Genomic DNA, 22541 nt, shown 5'->3' on the forward strand with positions numbered 1-22541 from the left:
TGGGATATGTGTTATGATCAGTGCAAGGTTTGAAAATATATAGTTGTGTAGCTCTTTGTGTCTCTGGTCTTACCGCAAGAAGTACTCATATATGGGTGGCAAAGTACAATTTTGACACGAAAATAAAAGCAACATATTTCACCCTTGTTTTGCAGTAATACAACACATTTAGAATTCTCATGAGATATAATGCTTTTCTTGATCATATGAAAAAACCAATGCAATTTAAATTTTAGACATCAATGTGGGTTTTTCTGAGACCATCTCTTCCATGTTTTCTGAAATTTATCCTTTCATTGTGAGCCAAGCCAGCCCTATTCTGTTGCTTCTCATGCCTTAGTTTATAATGCTCTGCATGAGTAATCAAATTTAGGTAGAGCCCTTGGGTTTTGCAAATTTCAGGTGCTGCTGTTTTCCCTTCCACCCCCAGCTTACATTTTGGGACAGCTTTTAGGAAAGAGAAGAGACTGGCAAATGAGCTGGTGATTGGGGAGCTTCTAGATGTTTCCAAGCTTTGAATGATGTTTATGACAAGCCTGACTTTTCAGTGGCGTAGCGTGGGGGTGCAGGGGGGGCCGGCCGCACCAGGCGCAACATCTGGGGGCGCGCGCTCGCACTCACAGCTCTCTGCCCCTACTAAAATCCACGGGTTAGGGGGCGCAAATTACTTGCCTTGCCCTGGGTGCTGACAACCCACGCTACACCACTGTGACTTTTTAAAAAAGAAAATCCAGAAAAGTGTAGGTGGACTCAGTCCATTCACAATCAAGGCAAGTTTCTTTCCCAACTGATATGAGTGGGTCTAACCATTTCTCATCCAGCTGAGATTGATATTCCATCAGCAAAGGTCAGACTGTCACTTTTCCGTATAGCAAAGTGGATTTGTGCCTATAGCACACATAAAAGGTAAAGGTACCCCTGCCCGTACGGGCCAGTCTTGCCAGACTCTAGGGTTGTGCGCTCATCTCACTCTATAGGCCGGGAGCCAGCGCTGTCTGCAGACACTTCCAGGTCATGTGGCCAGCGTGACAAGCTGCATCTGGCGAGCCAGCGCAGCACATGGAACGCCGTTTACCTTCCCGCTGGTAAGCGGTCCCTATTTATCTACTTGCACCCGGGGGTGCTTTCGAACTGCTAGGTTGGCAGGCGCTGGGACCGAACGACGGGAGCATACCCTGCCGCGGGGATTCGAACCACTGACCATGCGATCGGCAAATCCTAGGCACTGAGGTTTTACCCACAGCGCCACCCACGTCCCTATAGCACACATAGGTAGTACATAAACACATTGATTAGTGTTACAAACAATTTGTCCACAAAGACAGGTTCCTGCAAAGCAGTATTATAGGGCCTGAGGACCAGGGTGGACATGGAACTTCTGGCCTATTTATATGTTTCTGAGAACGAACATGTGACGTGAGACCTTCCTGTTAACCTCAACATCTGTACATTTGGTACTGCATCTGAATGGTGTGGATGTACAGAATTTATGGTTACAGACATTAAGGGCTGCCTCTCCCCCATATGAACTGACCCGGACCCTGTGATAATCATCTAAGGCCATTCTTCATGTGCCTTCTCCACAAAAGGTCAGGAGAGTGACAACATGAGAACAGGCCTTTTCCTTGCAGTCTTCCTGTTTGTGGAATGCTCTTCAAGGAAGACTTATCTGGCGCCTTCATTACATATCTTTAGGTGCTAGGTGAAAACATTTCTCTACAATCAGGCCTCTGGCTGATCAGCATTCCATTACCTTTTAAATGTGTTTGTGGGAGGGGTTTTGTTTTGTTATTTGGTTTTTGTTTTGTTTTACTTTGTGCATGTTGTGAACTACCCTGTGATCTTTGGATGAAAGGTATACCAATTTAATAAATAATAATAATTTGATCTTTACCTCTAACCAATGAAGATTCAGCAACATGAAGACTGAGTGTGTACCATTTAGATGTTACATCTAATTCATTGTAACTTTTAGGGTAGTTCATATTTTACTTTATTTTGGATTGAAACGTACAGGTTGAATATTTTGAGGAACTATTTTGCAATTCTTCATACAGAAAATAATCAAAACCATGCACATTCTTGTATGAAATGTGTTTACAGTAATATTCCATTTCCAATAAAGTTTAATGCCACCAGTTTGTTCTGAAAGAAGAATGAAGAAACTGACAGTGCAATTCTATATACATTTACTCAGAAGTAAATCTCTCTATGTTCAATGGGAATTCCTCTAACATGGGTGTAAGTAGGATTGCAGCCTTAGTGTCCATTTAGTAAAATCACAGAGTGCCCTGTTCTCTATGACACAATCCACCAGAAAATTATGGATGTTCTTTTATGCCACTTCTGTTTACAGCAGTAAGGGTTGCACCAAAGTTTTGGTGGACTATACTAGCAGTTTGTAAACTTATAAATGCTATAGAAGATATGTTAAAAACACTGCTCAGAAATGTTTCCCCTTACTTTAAAATTGCAATGGATAAAAATGAGTCCAACAAATTCCATTTTCTTGAAGAGGACAATGATCACTGTAGATGTGCAGGCCTTTCTTACTGAGCCCACTCATGATGTTCTGTGCTTTGTTCTGCAATATTGATGGAATATTGCCAATGTGGTCAAGTTCATGTCGAATCTGAATTTTGGGGAATTGTCTTGATCAAAGATGCTAAATGATAATATTATGGCATGGTATTTGGATTTGACAGGTCAAGTGGCTGGATCTGTAACCTGTCTCCCATTTGAAAAATGTTTACATCCATTATTTAGATCAGGGAAAGGAGACTGTGGTTCCCCCACAATTATTAGCCATATTGATTAGAATTTGTAGGAACTAAAATGCAACATTTGGAGAGCCACAGGTTCTCTATCCCTGGTTTGGTCACTTGATGGAAATGTCACTCATTTATACTACTACTAGCTAGAAAAACATGTTTGTTTTTAGTGGTGCAAAATCTATTAATTGTATGTCAGGAGCATTTTACGTGTGGAAGCATTCAAAATATATTCTCTCCTTTTTTTCTGCCTGTAATCTGAAGTAGTACAATCCAGAATTCTATTCATATGCTGCCTTATTCTGTATAATGTATAGATTAGCTCTTCCTATCTTTCACTCTCAAAAGTGTGCCACAGAGAAGGTCCTCAGAAACAGTTTAGGGGAAAGAGAGGTTGAGACATTGTTTTCACTCTTCCCCCTGCACCCCTCAGTCTAGAATCTTAACCTTGAAAAAATACCTTCCTCCTTCTCTACCCATGAGCTGGCTTTGAGTGGGAGGCAGTATTTTCTTTTCTTTTCTTTTTTTTATTAAATAATTTTTATTGGGTTTTTACATTTTATAACAACAAACACACACACAAAGACAAAAACACACAAACACACAAATACAATTACATACCCTAATTTTCTTTACCCACTTTCATTGACTTCCCCCCACCCCCTCCTCTTACATCCCAGTTCCAAAATTAATTCAGCAAGTTCTTACCTAACCTCTTAAACATATTCATATTGTTTTTAAAAATTAAATTCTTTTTGTTTATCTATATTCAACTTATCCAATTCTCTTATAATCATTAATTTCTTTTTTTTTAAGGTCGATCTAACTTCCCTTCCACAAATTTTCCCTTTATTATATTAATTATAGGTCACATTGACCAAGTAAAACAAATCATAACATTTTATAGTTCTATTCTCTCTCCCCCCCCTGCCCCGGTTTCTGTCCCTTCCCAGACAAATGTCCAAAAAACAAACAAAAAATAGTTCTTAGTCCGGATTCCTCACGTCCGAGGCGTCTGATTCTCTGTCAGTCCCTCTCTGCCAACTATATTGGTAATCCTCTTTGTTGGTCCTAAGACCCCGAAGGAGTTCAGTCAGAGTCACATCATATTTTCTTTCATCCAGAATGTTAAAGAGTGTTTGCTGCGAAGGACCATCTAGTTTTCCATACTCAAGAGGAAAGTCCCAATCATGTTGCTTTACTCTTTTTAGTTTTAATATTCCAAGTACTCCAGGGACTTCTCTCTTCTTCTTTCTCATCTTTCGCAGGTTTGTAATCCAAAGGTCTTCTTGCTCATACTCTAACAATGCAGATTCCTGGTTGATATTTTCCACTTGTAGTGTCTGAACTCCTTCTTTCTTCTCTGTCAATTCCAAAGGCATCTCTTCCTGCTCAGCTGCAGAGTTTTTGTCATACGTCTCCTTTGTGCATTCAGCAGAGTTGTTTGTTTCAGAATTCAAGGTCATAAAAACTTTACTCAAAGCCATACTCTGCTCCTGCAGGATTCCCACGAGAAAGAACATTTTTTCTATCTCCGCCAGTAATTTTCCCTCTGCAGCCATTGTAATGTCACTAATTCCCCCTAGGGGGCTTTCAGTTATTTAGTAGTCCTTTTCCAATAATCTGTTACTTTGTTATTATCAATACTTTGTTTCCAATCGCCTCAGTTCAAATGTATCAGCTTTAATTCCAAGAGTTGTTAAATAACAAAATTCTTTACTTTGTCCGCCCGTTTGACAGCTTCTTTGACAGCTGTCAAACTCCTTTCATTTCTTCCTCCGGCACCCAAATAGGACACTCCCGGGTTTTTTTGGGGGATTACACACAAAGTTCCAAAGTTCCCTTTCTCTCCAGCACAAAATCTTCTTCTATCAAATTTGTGAAAAACTTTTAAATCATCAAAACAGTATTCATTCCGCCTTAATTCTCCGTTCCTTGCTTTAAATCGTCTATAAGTAGAGGGGGTGCGGACTTCCCTTTAACACATCCCCCGGTCGTGCCGAATTCAAAGGATAAATATTTTTTTAAAGTCCAAATTCCACTACTCACGGGTCCTTTGTTATCCAGTCCAAATTTTGGGAAGAAAGTCAGCGCTCTCCGGCCATGGCTTGCGGCTTCGCTCCACTGAAGTAGCGGTCTACTCTCAGCACCACGCCACTCTCCGTACCCTCTCCGTAGCCTTTAAAAAGGCTCTTCGTGGGTCGGGGAGGGCGCTTAAGGTGCCCACCGAGTCACCAAGTCCGCAGGCTTCCGCGCCTGCGGTTTCTGAGGGTCCCCGTGTCGCCGGCACGGCAAGACCCGTCTTCAGTAGAGCCGATTCCCTCCGGAGCTCGGAGGGAATCCGCCATTAGCCGTTCGCGCTAACCCGGAAGTCGGGAGGCAGTATTTTCATTAGACATACATTGCTTCACTTCATTCACCCCAAGCCAGTTTTTCTTGTTTCATCAATGGTAATGATCTCTATATTGGATAGGGGAGGTGTTGGTGTGTGGGGGTGAGAGGTTAAATAAGGAATGAAGCAAGGGTGACGGGTTAGGAAAGGAGCTTCAACCTTCATTTGGAAACAGCTACTATCCCAAATCCACCTTTGGCTTCTGCTTAACAACTAAATATATATTTTAGAAGAAGTGGCCCTAATATTTGTAATAGCATCTTTTGATGCTCTAAGTAATTAAAATTTAAGAGTGCCATCCAGAGACACATATAAGTTCACAGCAGCATTGGGAGAGATTTCCTTGAAGCAGCCCATAACCCCATATTTACAGAGCAACTTTGGGTTTTGGCAAAAGGAAACTGATTTAAAGGCAGCTGGAAATGAAACCAGTTCATACAGAGAGAAGTTTTTCTTTAAGAAGATGCTGCAACAGGCTCCAAAAACTTGTTTTTTTAAAAATGAAAAAAATGTTGGACTTTGAAATACAATGTGGTACTTCGGTAGCTTGTGTGTAGTGTGTACTCTCCTTTTTGGTAGTCTTTAGATTGGTGGGCTTGGATCCAGACTTTGCTCCCCGTGGTGGGAGACTCCTTCGAGCAGAGTTCTGATCAGGGGACTCCTTCACAGGCAGAAGGGGGAAGGTGGCAATTCCTCCTTCCTTCCCTTAAAGCCCTCTGAAAAAATATTAATGTGTGGGGTTGCAGGGAAAGCAGGGATGAGTGGACGTTGCCTCTTCCCTTTTTCCTCAGCATGTTCCCTCCACTGGATCAAAAGCCTAAATGGCTTTCTAAGTCTTTCTAAGTTTGGATTCAACCCCTTGTCATTATCTCAGTGATACCTAAGAAAGCCAAAATGTTGAATCAGAAAGGCTAAAGTTAACTTTATAACTAAACAATGCAGGACTTAAAGAAAGATCTGTTCCAGAACAGCAAAAGCCAAGAGATGCTGAAGAGGTTATCCAACCTACAGAGGAGCCACATGGGAGAGCAGGTAGGTTCTCGTGCAAACTAAATCATAGAAAAATAAACTCCAATCTTGCCTATCTTTTTGTATGGTAAAAGCTACAGCATCTGCTCTACAGCAACTTGTCCTCAATGAGAGGTTTGCAAATCTTGTATTGCAAACCCTCTTCCACACTGTTAACACTATGGGAGTGCTTTCAGAATGGTTCCATTGAGGTAGCGATATGCATAATGTCACATTGAATTTCTTTCTATTTAGATCTTTCATGAAAGATTAGTCAGCAGGACAAACCTAGTTTCTGGTTCATGAATTGTTGTGTGTACTTCACTAGCACATTTACACAAAACCATTCTGAACTCATTTCTCAGGGAAGTAAACATTATATGAAAATATGCCCCAAATCAGAAAAGATAAAAACAGAGGGTGGCATCCAATGTCATGTGAGTGGACTTCTCCTTCCATGCTTCTTCCTGAAGCACCATGCCCACACCCCAACTTCTCTGCAGCCCTCCAGAACAGATTTGGGGGGGTATAGGAGGGAGGATGAATCTGTTCCACCAGCAGTTTAGGTTCCCCCTGGCAGATGAACACTGTTGGACTGCACCCCAAAATGAAATAGCTATTTAAATCATCTTTGGATGTATATTCATTTAATAGACTAGATTCTCCATATAACCTTTAAAACTTTTCAAATAAAATATTAATTAGCTTAAATAATAAAAGTAGTTTCTTTACTAGAGTTCTTTATATCAGGGATTGAACTGTAGAAAAACCCTAAACAGCTATCTGTTACACTGTATACCTATGCCAGTGCATTCATTTATTTTGTTTTTGTTTTTTGCCACTCTTAGCATGACAAATATTTTTCTTTGTTTCAGGCACTGAGTATTGTAAAAAGAAATGAGTATTTTCTATAATGGAGTGGGTCCAGATTAAATATTTTAAAGACACTTAAAACAATATGCAACTTTCCTAGTACTTGGAAGTCTTCTTGCAATATGTACATGCCACTGATTAGTGCTACATTCATTATGTGCAATGTAAAATTTCATCATTACATTGACTATTTTCCGCACAGATGTATGCCAATCACTTTACACGGTTAACTTTACAAATGTTCAGGACTTGTAATTAGCTGTTTTCACTTGGTCACTATTCAAAATCACATTATATGAATCTGTGTTCCTTTTTTTAGAATTATGGAAACTTTTAACATTTTATTTATTTATATATTTGAGAGATTTCTATACTGCCCAGTACCAAAAATGGCCACAGGGCAATGTGCAACAAAACAATACAATGCAGTACATAATAAGTAACATAAATGTTAAAAAAATCCCAGATCCATATTAACTTGGCTGTAGATTTGTAGTCCCCTGTGTAGGTTTTACCAATATATTGCTCTTGTGGTGCAGTAAGTAATTGGTTTTGCTTCATAAGCTCCCATTGTTGCTCTAATTCCAGGTTGTGGACCTTGGGGTTCTAGTAAAAAACAATGTAGATTCTACAAGCCTAAAGTCTGCCTTTGTATGTATGATAAAACCTTGCAGGCTGTGCTTGCTCATATTCAAACATTTTCAGTCATGAGGGCTGCAAAAGTGCTTTATGTAAAAAGGAAAGCTAAGATCCTCAGGAGTCTAGATAGTTCAGCATAGCAGATTCTACCCCATACTCCAAGCTCATGGAAGATGCACTGTTAATCATGATGGATAGTTTCAAATTATTTAAACTTAGAGGTGACTAACCTGTGGCCTTCAGATGTTGGATTCACTCATTCACTCATGGACAGTGATGTGATGTGGAATGCTTCGTCCATCCCTACTAGATTTATTTTATTTTACAAAATGTATATACTATTTGATTGTAAAGTAGCAACAACCACCCTCAAAGTGCTGTACTATAGCCTTGTGCTTAACTATAGTTTCAAACTGTTAATTTATAAAATCACAGAATCATTGATAGCCAATGGTTATCTAGTCCAATGCTCTGCAATGCAGGAATCACAGCTCAAAAAATCCCTGACAGATAGGTATCCAATCTCTGTTTAAAAACCTTCAATGTAGGAGAGTCCACCAGCTTCTGTGGGTACATGTTTGTGACATGTACAGGCACCACCCTCACGTCATGTGTGACTGCGCATATGCATTGTATCAGGAACCCAGAAGTAGGGGAAGAGACCTGAAGGGCCTCAACAAAGCCTTGCTGTGCCTCCAGCTTGCAGGGAGACCTTCCCTGGCCCAAAAAGGATGTCCTCTTTGAGCTCTGGGAGGGTCTCCTGGTGAGTCAGAGGTGCAGTGGGGTGCTTCCCACTTAAGGGCATTTCATTTATGTGTGCAGAGGGCCAGCACAGGCTCCCCTGTGTAAGTGGGGAGTCACCTATATATGAAAAAAAGCCTGAATAAAAATGCCATATATCGCGTTTACCCAAGTCCATAGGTAAACATGTTTACTTTCCCTAAAAGTATTTGTTTTCTGGTTTTTGAGTTCAGTCTCTTCTTTCTGCTGACCTTTGATATATTTTCTAAAATAATGTAGAACACAAGAGTGCTGAAGCAGAACCAGAAGAGGAAGATGAAATGGACACTTTGCTACGTCAAGTTCTTGAATCAGAGTTTGGTATGAATGAATATTTTCCCATGAACTTCTAAAAAGAAATTTTAGAACTAACCAATTATTTTGATCAGTTAAAAATTGTATGTAGCTAGTTACCGATCTTTCAAAACATTCTCGCTGCTGGTTGGAAATAACTGTTTGCTTTCCAAAATGGAACAATGACTGTAGTGGCTAATGACCTGCCCCTCACATGTTTGTCCAATGATACCAGTTTATAGAATTATCCCATAATAACAGTAAATGCTTGAGGCGCAATATCAGAGCTAAGCACTCTTAAGATCCACTGATTTCTGTGAAAGGAGTAATTTTAAACTAGTAGGTTAGATGTGGACATTTCCCTCCACAAGCAGAAGGGCTCCTTCATTTGCAGATGGGACTCCAGTCCAGCAGAGGCTTTCATTCCACTTTACTGGAAAAGGGGAAGAAGACGATTTTTGGCAGGACCTAGAAGACCAGGGTTCAAATCCCCACTATGCTATGAAGCTCACTGGAGGACCTCGGACCAGTCACTGTCTCTCAGCCTAGCCTACTACACAGGGTTATTGTGAGGATAGCATGAAGAGGGGGAGAACTGTGTAGCTTTCTTGAGTTCCTTGAAGGAAATAAATGTAATAATAATAATAAATGAGTAGTCCCCTGTGCAACTTCCCATACTGTTCTTCAGGGTCTCCTAATACTCTGGAACAGATTTTCAAGGTGCACAGAGAGCTGTCTGAGGAAGCGGGGGTCTCAAAAAATGGTGTCCTTCCCCTTCCTCCAGCGGGAGCATCCAGTTAGCAAAATTCCATCTGGATCCAACCCAGTGGGCCTTAAATGTGTTTGGATTGTACCAATGATCTGTTTAGAAGGGCGGTGATTACAGAATGCAATTGAGACTGTTCTGCTGATATGCTGTTTTTCTAACATTTTAAGAAAAAATAAATGAAGCGGATGAAGAAACAGATTTTCAGGAGGAGAATAGTGAAACACCTGAAGTTTCCACAGAACAGGATGTCTATGATGGAGACCTTGAAGATAAAGGGCCAGAAGTATTAGAAACACCAGAATCTGACTATGAAGGTACCTGAAATTTTAAGAGTACAGTGGTGCCTCACAAGACGAAATTAATCCATTCCGTGAGGCTCTTCGTATAGCGTTTTTTTCGTCTTGCAAAGCAAGCCCATTGACAGCTTAGCGGATTAGCGCTATTAGCGGTTTAGCGGCTTTTAGCGGCTTATCAGCTTAGCGGATCAGCTGATAAGCGGCTTAGCTGCTTAGAAAAAGGGGGGGAAAGGGGGGAAAACCCGCAGGAACTTGCAAGACATTTTCGTCTTGCAAAGCAAGCCCATAGGGAAATTCCTTTTGCGAAGCGCCTCCAAAACGGAAAACCCTTTCGTCTAGCGGGTTTTCCATCTTGCGAGGCGTTCGTCTTGCGGGGCACCACTGTATTCAGCGTGTTCTTTTTCTTTTTTAGAAAGAGATTAAGAAGGTGGTGAGATATTTTACTTAGACTTTTATGGAATAAATATATGTCTTTGAGTTCATTCAGTTCAGTCGAACGTAGTATATCATCAAGTCTGTTTTAAATGACTTGTATACTGTATTGTGACCCAGTTTGGACATAATTGGAAGGAAAGTTTAGTGAATGGAAGAAGACTGCAGCATCATGTGTGCCCTTCCTTCTGCTTTCCCCCTCTCATGCATGAATTCCTCCCATGTTCTTGTATTTAGGCATACATCTAACCTGAAGCCTAAGATCCTGAAAATTGTGGTTTTATCAGGATGTTCAAAATATTTAGAAGTATGCCTGGATTCATTTTAACCTGAATTGATGATGCTCAAACCAAGATGCAGGGAGGCATGAGGAAATTCACTTGCAATAAAAGAAGTATTGAAGAACAGCACAAATGGTTCTGTGGTCTACTCCAGTCCTTACATTCTAGTTCTAGGATTATGTCTACTCCAAGCATATGTGTCAAAAAACTGTTAGATTAATTGGGCACTTTTCTGAAAATTGACAGTATTTTAACTTAGCAGTAGGTGGTATTCAACAAAGTATTTGCAATAGCATAATGAGCTTTCCTTGCTCTATTCTCCCCTACCTCCCACAAGCCCTGCCCTGTCCCCAAATGTGCTCTGGAAGGTTGGGGAAAATCACCGAACAGCTTTAGGAGACATATAGAGGGAGAAGTGCCTGACGAAATATTTTTCCTAGTGTTACACTGAATACAATGTTTTATGTATCTTCAAAAAGCAAATATTTCCCTTATTTTTCATTTCAGAATCTCCAAGTGACTATCAACCAGGAGAGCCAGACACAGATGACAGTCATGGTATGTCTGCTTTTCATAATATCTGTGAAGTGATGTATCAGGTGATGAACATGTGTCTGTGAACTGATCCTAAATATTTGCAAATTTAATGGGAGAGATGGTTTATAGGATGGAATTTTCTAAAGTGTTGGTTTTCAACCTCACCTAAGTGGATCACAACTTTACCTATTGTATCTGAAGAAGATACCCAGAACAAACTTAGTTGGTCTCTAAGGTGCTACTGGACAATTTTTTATTTATTGCAACTGCGTCAGACCAACACAGCTACCTACCTGGAACTTTACCTAAGACAGATTGCCATGATTCAATACCATTTCACATTTTATGTTATTTAAATAATGCATCTTCTCAGCCAGGTGATGGAGAAATACTAGTCAGGGCAAAGATGCCATACATAGGCAACTCACTCGACATTTGAGGGAAGCATGGTTCATGTACATTCACAGTGTATAATCCTAATAAGTCTTAACTAGAAAGACCAATGTTAAAGTGGCTATGGCAAGCTGCCTTTTTTTGATTTGGCAGATCTGAAGATAAGATTCCATCAAGGTTGAGGTCTTTGTAAGGTCCTTTTGGGAGATAAATGACAGATAAGTGACAGATAAATTTCTGTTTATGTGCTAACATTTGAGGCAACAGTTATGTGAAGCTCTGCGCAGAGGAACATGATTACGGCGCCTGTCTGTAGTTTGGGTAGAGAGAATCCAGTAAAGGAAAACCCACAAGTAGGGATGAGATGTCCATACATAGAGAATAAAGATCAATAGAGCAAAGGGGAGAGAGGAAAAGAAAGATAGAGAATCAGAGAGAAAAAAATATACAAGTGGGTCCCATGTTAGAGGGGTTTAATGAAATGCCAGATCAAAATATTTGAAGATAGCTGTTCTGATCAAAATATATTGTATTTCATAATACTTGTTGAAATCTATGTGCATTCATTAGTTCATCTAGGCTTAAATTCTATACACAAACTACACTGGAGTTCAAGCCCCATTGAATGCAAAGGGACTTGCTTCTGAATTGACATGCACAGAATCCTGCTATTTACCAGTTATTAAATATTTTAAGGTAATATCTATTATTACTTTCTTTGACAATCTGTTCCTGGGGGAAAATTTTCTACTCCAAACTTTTCATGGCTAGTGTTGATAAAAGCTGGGCATTCCCAGTTATAGTTGTATGACTTTCTTTCCAATCAATCTTGAGTTAAAGGTAAAGGGACCCCTGACCGTTAGGTCCAATTGTGGATGACTCTGGGGTTGCAGTGTTCATCTCGCTTTGCTGGCCGAGGGAGCCGGTGTACAGATTCCGGGTCATGTGGTCAGCATGACTAAGCCACTTCTGGTGAACCAGAGCAGTGCACAGAAACGCTGTTTACCTTCCCACCAGAGCAGTACCTATTTATCAACTTGCACTGCATTCTTTCGAACTGCTAGGTTGGCAGGAGCAGGGACTGAACAACTAGTTAGTCAAACTAATTTAAACCCACCAGCCTTGACAACAGTATCAATAGCTTCTTGTGATTTAATGTGAACTTCTAATTTTCAGATACATATGAATATCATGCACATACGGAAGAAGCTACATATGAACCAGAAGGCCAAGGTTTGTCTGATTATTATTCACATAGAAGTAATAGGTTATATAGAGTGTGTCTGTTTCTCTATGTTTAACCAACCTTGCGAGCAATGGAACTGCAAATGTGCACATAGTTTAAATCAAGGAAAGCTTGTCTGCAAATGTGCACATAGTTTAGATCAAGGAAAGCTTGTCTTTTGTCTTGGTAGGCTGTTGATACTGCATTCCTGTTATCTTTAAAATAAATGCACAATGTGCATTTAAAATGCCCGTCTGTGAGACAAAAAGGCATCCCAGAAGAGGGTTAAAAATAATGCTTATAGCAGTGAAAGCTCCTTGTGCTCCTATAAATTATTATTTTAATTTGTGTATATATTTATTTGTGAAATACATTGCAGTGCAGCAGTTACAGTTAATACCAAAATATTAATAAAATACTATTATAATACATTATTAATATTTTTATATACTCACATTCTCAAACTGTTAAATATTTCTATAAATGCTAAAGAAAAAGAAAAGTTAGAATCTTACGTTACTTATTAACTATTTCACCTACACTTCATACTATTAACTTTTGCTCAGCAAATAATATGGATTCACTGAGTCTTATATTTTTACTTTGTTCCAATAAGAAATAAACAAATTCAGTTTCTTCCATAAAAACATTTTCTTGATGCCTATTTCACTTCAAATCAGATTTGTGAACTTCCATCATGCATGCCGTATCCCAGACTTTGACTACCCAAGAAACTTTCCTGGTGCTTTTCCAGTTCTGACATATTGTAATTGTGTCTGTTAGAAAATGAGTAGACATTTATGTATCTTCCTCTATTATACTATGTTTAAGGTAACCAAATAGTATTACTACTGTATCTTTGGTGAGACCACAGGCAAAAATGTTTTTTATTTCCATCGATGACTAAGGACTTTGATTGAAAGAGTGACTCCAACTATAAATAATATCCTTAAAATAATAACTGGCAATCTAATTGCTGCAATAAGAAACAAGGGGAAGAAGGATGATTAATATTTGAAAGTGGTTCCTCTTGATAGCTTCTTTATCTGTTTTAAGAAAGGTTTTTAATTGAAACTAATGAAAAGAGGAAATGGCATCTGACTGTCAGATGGTCAGGGCATGTGCTTTTCATAAGTGATGTGTGATGCTTGAGGCCTGTTCTTTATTACTCATTTCTGTTTTGCTTTGGAACAATTTGTACAATAAAAATGCTGATTTAGTATGCTAAGAAAATGATGGTGATGTATGAGGGCATAATACAAATTATACACTATGACACTAAAATGGTATATGCATCAATATATTATTAATAATAATAAGTAGTAGTAGTAGTTGGTTTATATATCACATTTGTATCCTATAATGCCTATATGCAGAGGGCCATATCCAACTAAGTAGTTCTAAGTAGAAACTTAGAATGGAACTCCTCCATTGAATTCTGCCGTATGAGGCTAACTTACGTAGACTCAAACACATAATCTGCAAAACATAAATTTAGAAGTGCAGGCCTCTTTGCAGATATGATTAATATGTTAAATTGAATGTAGGAGACCTAGTGCAGTCCTGATTCCTTCCTCTTTCATCCAATCAGTCAACCAGCTGTATAGAAACATGTACTTTGATTTGCACAAATGAAAACATATTTTTGTCTGTCTTCCACAGATGACACAGAACTAAATCTAGAGGATGCTCTGGATCATAACACAGGTATTACACAGAAGTCTAAATACCTGCATTTTACAGTTGGATTCTACTTAATTTAAAAGTCAGGTTATGTTACCCAACAGAGCAGGGGTTGCCGACCTTTTTGGGCCTCTGGCACATCTGGAAAGAATGCTGTAGGTACTGTCCCTTCTGGTTCCTTTTTCACCCCTCTTCCTGGGTCAGACCTGCCCCCAACAGACAAATTGAAAGAAAGCACATGCATACACACAGCCAAACATACTTTTCTTTTACGTACGAGTAAAAAAATCAGATCCAGTAGAATTAAAACAGATCCTCTTGAATTTGTATGATTTTACCAAGGGTCCCTGAAAAACCGCAATCAAATTAATGCTTACAGTAATACCACCAACAAATCACATAGCACATCTATGTATACAGAGGCAACTTGTACTTTTGAGGTAATCCCTGTTATAAATTATGAGGATCCATAAGTATCAGTGCCTCAGATCCCTGGCAATGCTGGACAGCCCCAGATCCATGTCTTTTCCAGTTCAGTCAATAGAAAAGATGTGATCTCTGATTTGATGGTTGATAGGGGAAGGGAACCAGAAGTGGCGGTGGTGATTTTAATGGATTATTCTTCTCTTTCTTTTCTAACTAATGTGGCACTCTGCTCTCCTCTCTGGCTATTCAATTTTCTTCCTCCCAGATTGCTCCCCTTTCTCTACTCCTTCTATTAATACCTCCACCATTGCCTGTACACATGCACCTTGACCTACACAAGGCACGTATCCAAGCCCTCTGGGACATTGTGAGCTACTCAGTTTGCCCTTGCCTTCCATGTTGCTTGCTATATTGACTTCCCAGTTAAATGCTGATTAAAAGCAGTAAGATGTGAATTCTTAAGAATAATATGTGACAGTAGATTTATTGCATGCATTAACAGTCTCTTTACTTGCAGAACCTTATTCACATGACACAGAAAAGCAGGACTATGTGGATGAACATGGTATGTTGTGTGACTTTATAGTAACTGTGATTAAGAGCAGGACATTTGTTTTTATACTTCATTTGTAATATCGTTTGAAAGTCCTCACATTTATAACATGTTGCTGTAACAGTATGGCTGTACTGTGTGTATAAATATTGCAGTTATGGGTTGGAGTTGATCTCATGTCTTTCTCAGCTGATTAATGCCTGCATTTCTGGATTGGGTTGTGGGGAAAGCTTTCTGCTTCCCTACCCACATGTGTGGTATCTATGTGTGACTCAGCCATATTTTACCATGGCTGAACAGTTTTACATTTATATTATATCATTTTTATGATAATTTGCTATTTCTCACCTCTTGGATACTTTATGATTAAATTATATATGAATGGGTAAATGAGTAAGTAAGTAAGTAAATAAATAAATAAATATAATGCACATAGAATGTCACCTCAAAGAAGCAGCAGACAGCTTGGCTTGTGTGAAAGGGCCATAGATGAATCAGTTTTTCTAGCTGTATTTTAAAGTTTTGAAAAACTGACAATGAAATGCAAATCATTCCTTGTGCCTTACAAAAATGTTAAGCTTTAAGCAGCAACAAATAAGTCGTGTGTGTTATAGTGAAATATGTGATCGTTGGGGAACCTTTTCTTTCTCTGTCCCGAACATAAAATATTGCTCAGTGACAGAGAACTACCTTTGCATGCAAAAGGTCACTGATTTGATTACTCTCAGAGGTATGAGTGGAATCACCACAAAGCATCTCCCAAGACTCCTAAACCCCAAAGGCAGTCCAGAAAGAAGCTGTGACTAATGGTATCAAAAGCTGCTGAGAGGTCAGGGAGAATCAACAGGGTTGAATTTCCCCTACAAATTTCTCCTGACAAAGGTCATTTTTAAAATTTATTTTTATTTATTCACAACATAAATCTCAAAGTTGATCTGGACAAGCGAATTTTGATTCCAAAACCAGGTCTGAAACTGGATTGAAACGTGCCCAGATAATCAGTTTCATTTGATCATGCTTGAAGCTGTCCTACCCTACCTTCTCAAGCAACTTGCCCCCAAAGCAGATACTTTCTTCTTCCCTCACTCTCTGTCCATGTTTACTCAGCAGCAAGGCCTGTTGCCTTCAGTAGCTTTACCTCTAGTAAGTGTGTTTAGGGTTGCAGTCTTAGTTTCTTTCCCTTTCCTCCATCTGATCCACCTATCTGAAGGGGCCCTCTACAAGCTTTGCCAGCCCATTGAGATCTTCTTGATTCAGTCACTAAGAACTATTTGATGATGTCCCAGTGTTTGAAAACACCAGGCCATAGTTTCTGGAATGTCCAGTGCTGTTCAACACTAGAGAAGGGGGCATTCCAGTCACCATAAATTTGTGAGTGCATCTCTCCCCCTCTCAGTGTGCTTCCAACTTCATTTGAGATCCCTACTCTTATGCAGGCAGCTAGTCCACTTCACTACAACTTATGTGTGTGCGCTCTCTCTCTCTCTCTCTCTCTCTCTCTCACACACACACACAGTGATTAAGACAAACTGCTTTGCAAATCACAGTCCTTTAAAAACTTATGTATTCAAGTCTTTTTCTAGCATATATGCTAATTAATCTGACAAAGGAAATTGTGATTTTGTTACTTTTTTCTTTATTAACTCATAACCATTGTAGCATTCCAGTTTTTAAATTTTAATTATGTATTTTTTTTTAAGAATTAGAAAATGAAGAATTTATTGAAGCTCAGAATACAGGTAAATTGACTGTGGCTATGAAAAATAATAACTTGGCAGTAATGGTTTTCCTTACCTGTTTCTTTGCTGTTTTAGTGCACACACTGAGCAAGTCATGTCCTGCATGAGTTACGTATAGGTGAACTAAACATATATATATAATGAGTTATTCTGCACTTTTGAACATATAAATAGTAGCAAATTATGTATTTGCTCTGTATCTGAACTGACAGCAAGGAAAGTTCTCTTCTCAAACAGGCATGGGGAAATGGATCTAAACAGTTCTCTACCATAGTTGTTGCGGACAAAGTTGCTACAGTGACATTGGGTGACATTTTTTACCCACATGGTCTTGCAGAGCCCCTTGCAAAGCTGAGCCCAGGCTTTTGCATTCCTTATATATAATATCAAGTATAGGGTAGATGGGTATGGCTGGGCCAAATGGGGAGCTCTGGCAGCCTAATGCAGAGGCCTGGTGGGCATAATTAGGCCTGCAGGCTATACAGAATCATAGAATTGTAGGGTTCCCCAGGCCTCTCCTAGAAGCTGAAAGAACCTGCAATTTCAGGAAAAACTGAATGCTGTCAGCACGAGTCTGGTTAGTGATAGACATTGATTCCTTTGATGCAACTCCTATAATTGATACTCTCTAAGGGTCTAGCTACACATTATGTATAAATATGTAGAAAAGAACCCTAATGACAGGTTTTGTATTTTTTTTCTCTCTTTTGTTGTTGTTGACAAAATGCAGCCTTGGGTGGCTTCTCTACTCCATCAGTCTATTCTGTCCCCAGACCCCTGAGTTCCAACCACATTTTTTTTAAAGTCTGGAGTCATTCTCTTTAATTTACATAGTATGGACCTGGATTCTTTTTTTTTTCTTAATCAAAGAGGCCTGCACAATATTTTGTTTGTTTCATAAAATTTATATACCATTTTATTGTAGAAAAAACTCACCTCGAAGTGGTTTTAAAAAAGATAAAACCATAAAATTATCACTTTTTACAACCATAATTTAAAACATACAGAAAGTTAAAACCACAATAAAATAGATTAAAACAAATAAAAACTCATACTAACTTTCTAAACATCTGGCTAGGTTTATCTAAATAAGAATGTTTTCAGCAGGTGCCAAAAAAGAATACATTTTCTTGTGAACTATATCACAACATTGTTCTCTTTTCAGATGGAGAACTGTTATCCGAACATTATTATGAAAATATGCAAGGTAAGCATATATTCATTTTATCATCATTTATCTATAAATGAATATATTCATTTATTAACTTGGGGTGGTGGTGGTGAGAAGAATTATGCTGCAAAACTAATGCTTATTGCTGGATTAAATAAACATGCCCATTTTAGTAGCAGCAGCAGCTGCAATGTTGGCCTCTCAAGTCCACTTGAAATATGAAAACAATGTTGTAGAAACAGCACAGCCAAATAGGAAATGTTGTGGGACCTTTATCTCTGCCTTATCAATGTGATTATTGTATTTTTCTTATTTGCTGTACGTTGTGTACAGTATCTACATTGTAGGGAGGCAGAGTCAGTCATGGATGTGTCAGTCAGTATGCATACACAAAGAGAAATACAGAAGTGTGCATGTGATGACCAATCCACATCTAACTTTATTGTTTCCTAAACAGCAATACTTTCCACATAAGCATTTTGTCACATTTGAAGGGATTTTCAGTTGTGTTGTCTGAATAGGTATTTTGGAGTCTGAGAACTAAAGTGTAAGGTTTCTTTCTCCTGCTTATAAAGGTCCTAGCTCTGTCTTAAATTACAGTTTGTGTACACATTACTCTTTATATTGTTAGTTTTGGTCTTATAAAGGCTGTGATTTATTTATTATATGTATTATATATCTAACAGAGCCAACTGAGAGCACTGATCAAACACATGAAAGTGAGTATAAAAAATGGTTCATTCCATCTTATTAGGAATCAGCCCTAAGAATCCTTTTTAAATCCAAAGCTTATGATTTCATGATTTCTATAAATTCCCCATATTTGTGTATAATTACCTTTATAAATTAGCAGCTTCTGCTGTTAATGATAATCATAATCATTATCACCATTATAATTATTAAAGGACATAAGAAGAGCCTGCTTCTACTGGATCAGGCCAGTGGCCCATCTAGTCCAGCATCCTCTTCTCATCATCAAACCTTTATTGGCATCACATACAAACATTCAGAATAAATAGGCCAGTGCGATCTCATCGCCATTTCAACAGTACAGTCATTTGCCAAAGGGAAGAAGAGGTGAGCAATCTATTATCCTCTTTCTCACAGTGCCCAGCCAGATGCCTTTGGGAAACCCACAAGCATGATTCAAGCACAATAGTCCCATTTTAGGATGTTGCAAATCCGCAAGGTATCTTTTAGAGCTAAAAGCTCTTTCAGCAGTACTCAGTTGCCAGGATCCAATTTGTTATAATGTCATTTTGTCTTTGACCTGTTTCTTCTTTTCTCAGAAGTATGTCAGTTTAATAATTAAAGCAAATTCCCATTCCTTACCTATCCACTCATTAGTAACGGCTGCTACTTAGGCCTTCCATTTCTGTGCAAACATTATTTTTCCTGCATCTGTCATATAAGGGAATAATTGTGCATGCTCGTTCTTTCTGAGGTGTTGTTTTTGTTAGTTTAATTTGGTTGCTACTCTAACAGCATGTTATCTAATTCATTTTTATGTGCCCATAGATGAAGAAGTTGTTCCACATTCTGCTACTGAACAAGTTCAGTCAGGTACGTTTGCATGAATTAACCAAGGTGGGAGAAACTAACTTGAGTATAACTTTTATTAAAGTTATCTTTCTGTAATTCATGAAAGCACTTTTTATCTGCTGTTCATGTGTGGAATAAAAGGAATACCGGTCAGAGAACTGCTAAGAAACTTCACTGTATAAGATGATGGTTTTTAACCACTGAATGTATTGATAAAAAATTAGACATCTGGATCTTAAAAGCTCTGAATGTATTTATATACTACATATTTGCATGTCACTTTGACATTTGCTTCTGTGAATTCAAATAATCACAAATCAGTATGGACCCATAAGGTGTCCTGTGAGAAGTACTGAGAAATGTATTAAGGCTATTTTTGCTAGTATCTCTTTGCTGTCCGGGGAAAAGTGAATATTAAGTTTCTCTGTCAGGAGGAGATAGAAGAGATCAAACCTGTCCCCCATTTTTAAAGCTACCTGTCTCAAGTGTGGCAAGGAAGGTTACTAGGATATTTGTGAACCTGATTTCCCTTTGCCTTCTCATACCATATAACATAGGCATCTAGACTCTGAATTATGCTAATCTCAGGGATACATACTAGAATTCAAGAATAACCACCTACATAGTGGCGGTGGAGGGTGCAATTAAAAGTAGGAAAAGGGCTCTTTGCCATCTCTCTTTTTACCCTGTAACACGCTCCTCTCACCCATTTTTTACCCAGCCATGTTTCTCGATGTGTGTGTATGTCACTGGGGAAAAGCAGCAAGTGGGATGAAAGTTAATCACTCCATTCTACCCACCATTTTACTGTTTCAAATAACACCCACCCACCCCTGCTGCTTTGCAGCTATTTTGTGGAGACCAAGGTCACTCCTAAATGTGAAGTTCCAGCTGAAGTTGAGGATTCTGTGGTCAGCTACCTATCCTTTTTGAGCTTTTTGGTTCCTGGATGTCTGCTGGGCATTCCTCTGTTGTATTTGATCTCATACTCCATAGATAGGGAAAATCACAGAGTCCACTCTACCAGCCAGCTTAGCAATTTTGTTTTGACATCCTCTGCACTTGAACATGCTTTAGTACAGCCTTTTCTTGTCTTATTGAAGCTCACTCTTTCAAAGTTACTTTAAGGAGACATGTATGGATATCACTGGAAGAGGGCATACATCTTTAAGAATGGAGTACACTGCCAAACCATAGCTGTTATGTTGAATCTGCCTTGCCTTTGGAACAAACATCTGTTTGTTTTTAAGGACTCAAGTGTTGGTATATGACTCCATTAAACCACTCATTTTCTTTGCTTTGCTCATTTCAGAAGTCAAAACTATTTTAAAGAAAATACTGTAGCTGAAATATCCAGCTATGATAGCTCAAAGCTCATAAATATTTAGATATTTGGCTTAAAAAATAAGAGAGTATTTTATGATGTACGTGTTAAAAATAAAATGCTTGGGGAAAACAAGAGAGAAGAGAATGCTGTATTTTATATCTGTGTCACACACTTATGCTGTAATGTACAATTTGACAACCTATGTGCTCTGTATCATCCTTAAAGTTCAAGCAATCACTGCTGGTTTTTAAAAAAGTATTTAAGCTTGTATTTATCTTATTTCTTTAATTATGTCTGTATAACTACAAAATCAGCCTGAATATATTTTGGTTTATATAAAATGTATCAATTTGTTTAGTAGAAATTATTATTAGTAATAATAATAGCACACGCATACACAGTATAAGATAACATACGTTTTTCCAACTTGTTAACCATAGATGACCGAGAACATACAGAAGATCATGTGACTGCTCAACCGCATGAGACAGGTTTGTACATTATTTTGTCATACCATGCTAAAACCTGTTTATGTAATGGTGCTTATATATGAGTGTGCCCAGAATTGTTCACCCAGGGCACATACTTTTTCTGATTACTTCTGTTACAATATATAAAAATATGTCGTGAGCAGAACTATTTTATTAATTCAGTTTCTTAGAAACTGAAATGCACATCGTAGTTCATTAGCCTATATTCATTTATCTACTTATTTATTTTACAATAAATTAAAAGCTTTTAAAAATGCTTTTAAAAGGCAGCCCTAATTTGGGGTCACCTGGCTCGTGGGATGATTATAGTGGCAGAGCCCATGCTACATTCAACGTTCTACTAGTTCCACCCATCCAGGGCAAAGGGCCAAAAGCTCTGGACTTTTGGGTTGTTTTTTGCTTTGCTGTGCCAGCTCAAGCTGGCTCCTCACCTGACAGTGGGCTGGCTTAGGTTCTAGCAAATAATAATAATAATAATAAATTTTATTTATATCCCGCCCTCCCCAGCCGAAGCCAGGCTCAGGGCGGCTAACAACAATCAAATAATCCAACATTCTAAAAACATTTCATTATAAAAATTAGCTAAAATCAAATTGATGGCAACCGTTAAGCAAAATTCTGTGCAGATTGCCAGAGGAGGGAGTCAGGCTGCGCCCTGGCCAAAGGCCTGGTGGAACAGCTCTGTCTTGCAGGCCTTGCGGAAAGATGTCAGGTCCCGCAGGGCCCTAGTCTCATGTGACAGAGTGTTCCACCAGATTGGAGCCGCAGCCGAGAAAGCCCTGGCTCTAGTTGAGGCCAGCCTAACCTCTCTGTGGCCTGGGGCCTTCAGGATGTTTTTATTTGCAGACCATAAGTTCCTCTGTGGGACATACCAGGAGAGGCGGTCCCGTAGGTACGAGGGTCCTAGGCTGTATAGGGC

At 38.8% G+C, this 22541-nt stretch overlaps 1 protein-coding gene and 1 long non-coding RNA gene across 6 annotated transcripts in view; both read left to right on the forward strand.

Moving 5' to 3' along the window:
* ASPH (aspartate beta-hydroxylase) overlaps positions 1-22541 on the forward strand; it is a 101431-nt gene that overhangs the window by 31216 nt on the left and 47674 nt on the right. For all 5 annotated transcript variants that reach the window (XM_081874203.1, XM_081874200.1, XM_081874204.1 and 2 more), the window contains 12 exons: positions 6106-6195; positions 8704-8784; positions 9694-9840; positions 11043-11093; positions 12642-12698; positions 14353-14397; positions 15317-15364; positions 17053-17091; positions 18257-18298; positions 18949-18981; positions 19781-19825; positions 21572-21622. In XM_081874203.1, the coding sequence (XP_081730329.1) occupies positions 6106-6195; positions 8704-8784; positions 9694-9840; positions 11043-11093; positions 12642-12698; positions 14353-14397; positions 15317-15364; positions 17053-17091; positions 18257-18298; positions 18949-18981; positions 19781-19825; positions 21572-21622 (729 nt within the window). The remainder of the gene's footprint in view (positions 1-6105; positions 6196-8703; positions 8785-9693; positions 9841-11042; positions 11094-12641; positions 12699-14352; positions 14398-15316; positions 15365-17052; positions 17092-18256; positions 18299-18948; positions 18982-19780; positions 19826-21571; positions 21623-22541) is intronic.
* On the forward strand, positions 3138-5656 carry LOC309349129. Its single transcript, XR_014159742.1, has 2 exons — positions 3138-3264; positions 5144-5656. It is a non-coding gene; the product is annotated as an uncharacterized lncRNA (long non-coding RNA).

This window comes from Podarcis erhardii (assembly GCF_964252035.2).
Source record: "Podarcis erhardii genome assembly, chromosome: 8".
NCBI lineage: Eukaryota > Metazoa > Chordata > Lepidosauria > Squamata > Lacertidae > Podarcis > Podarcis erhardii.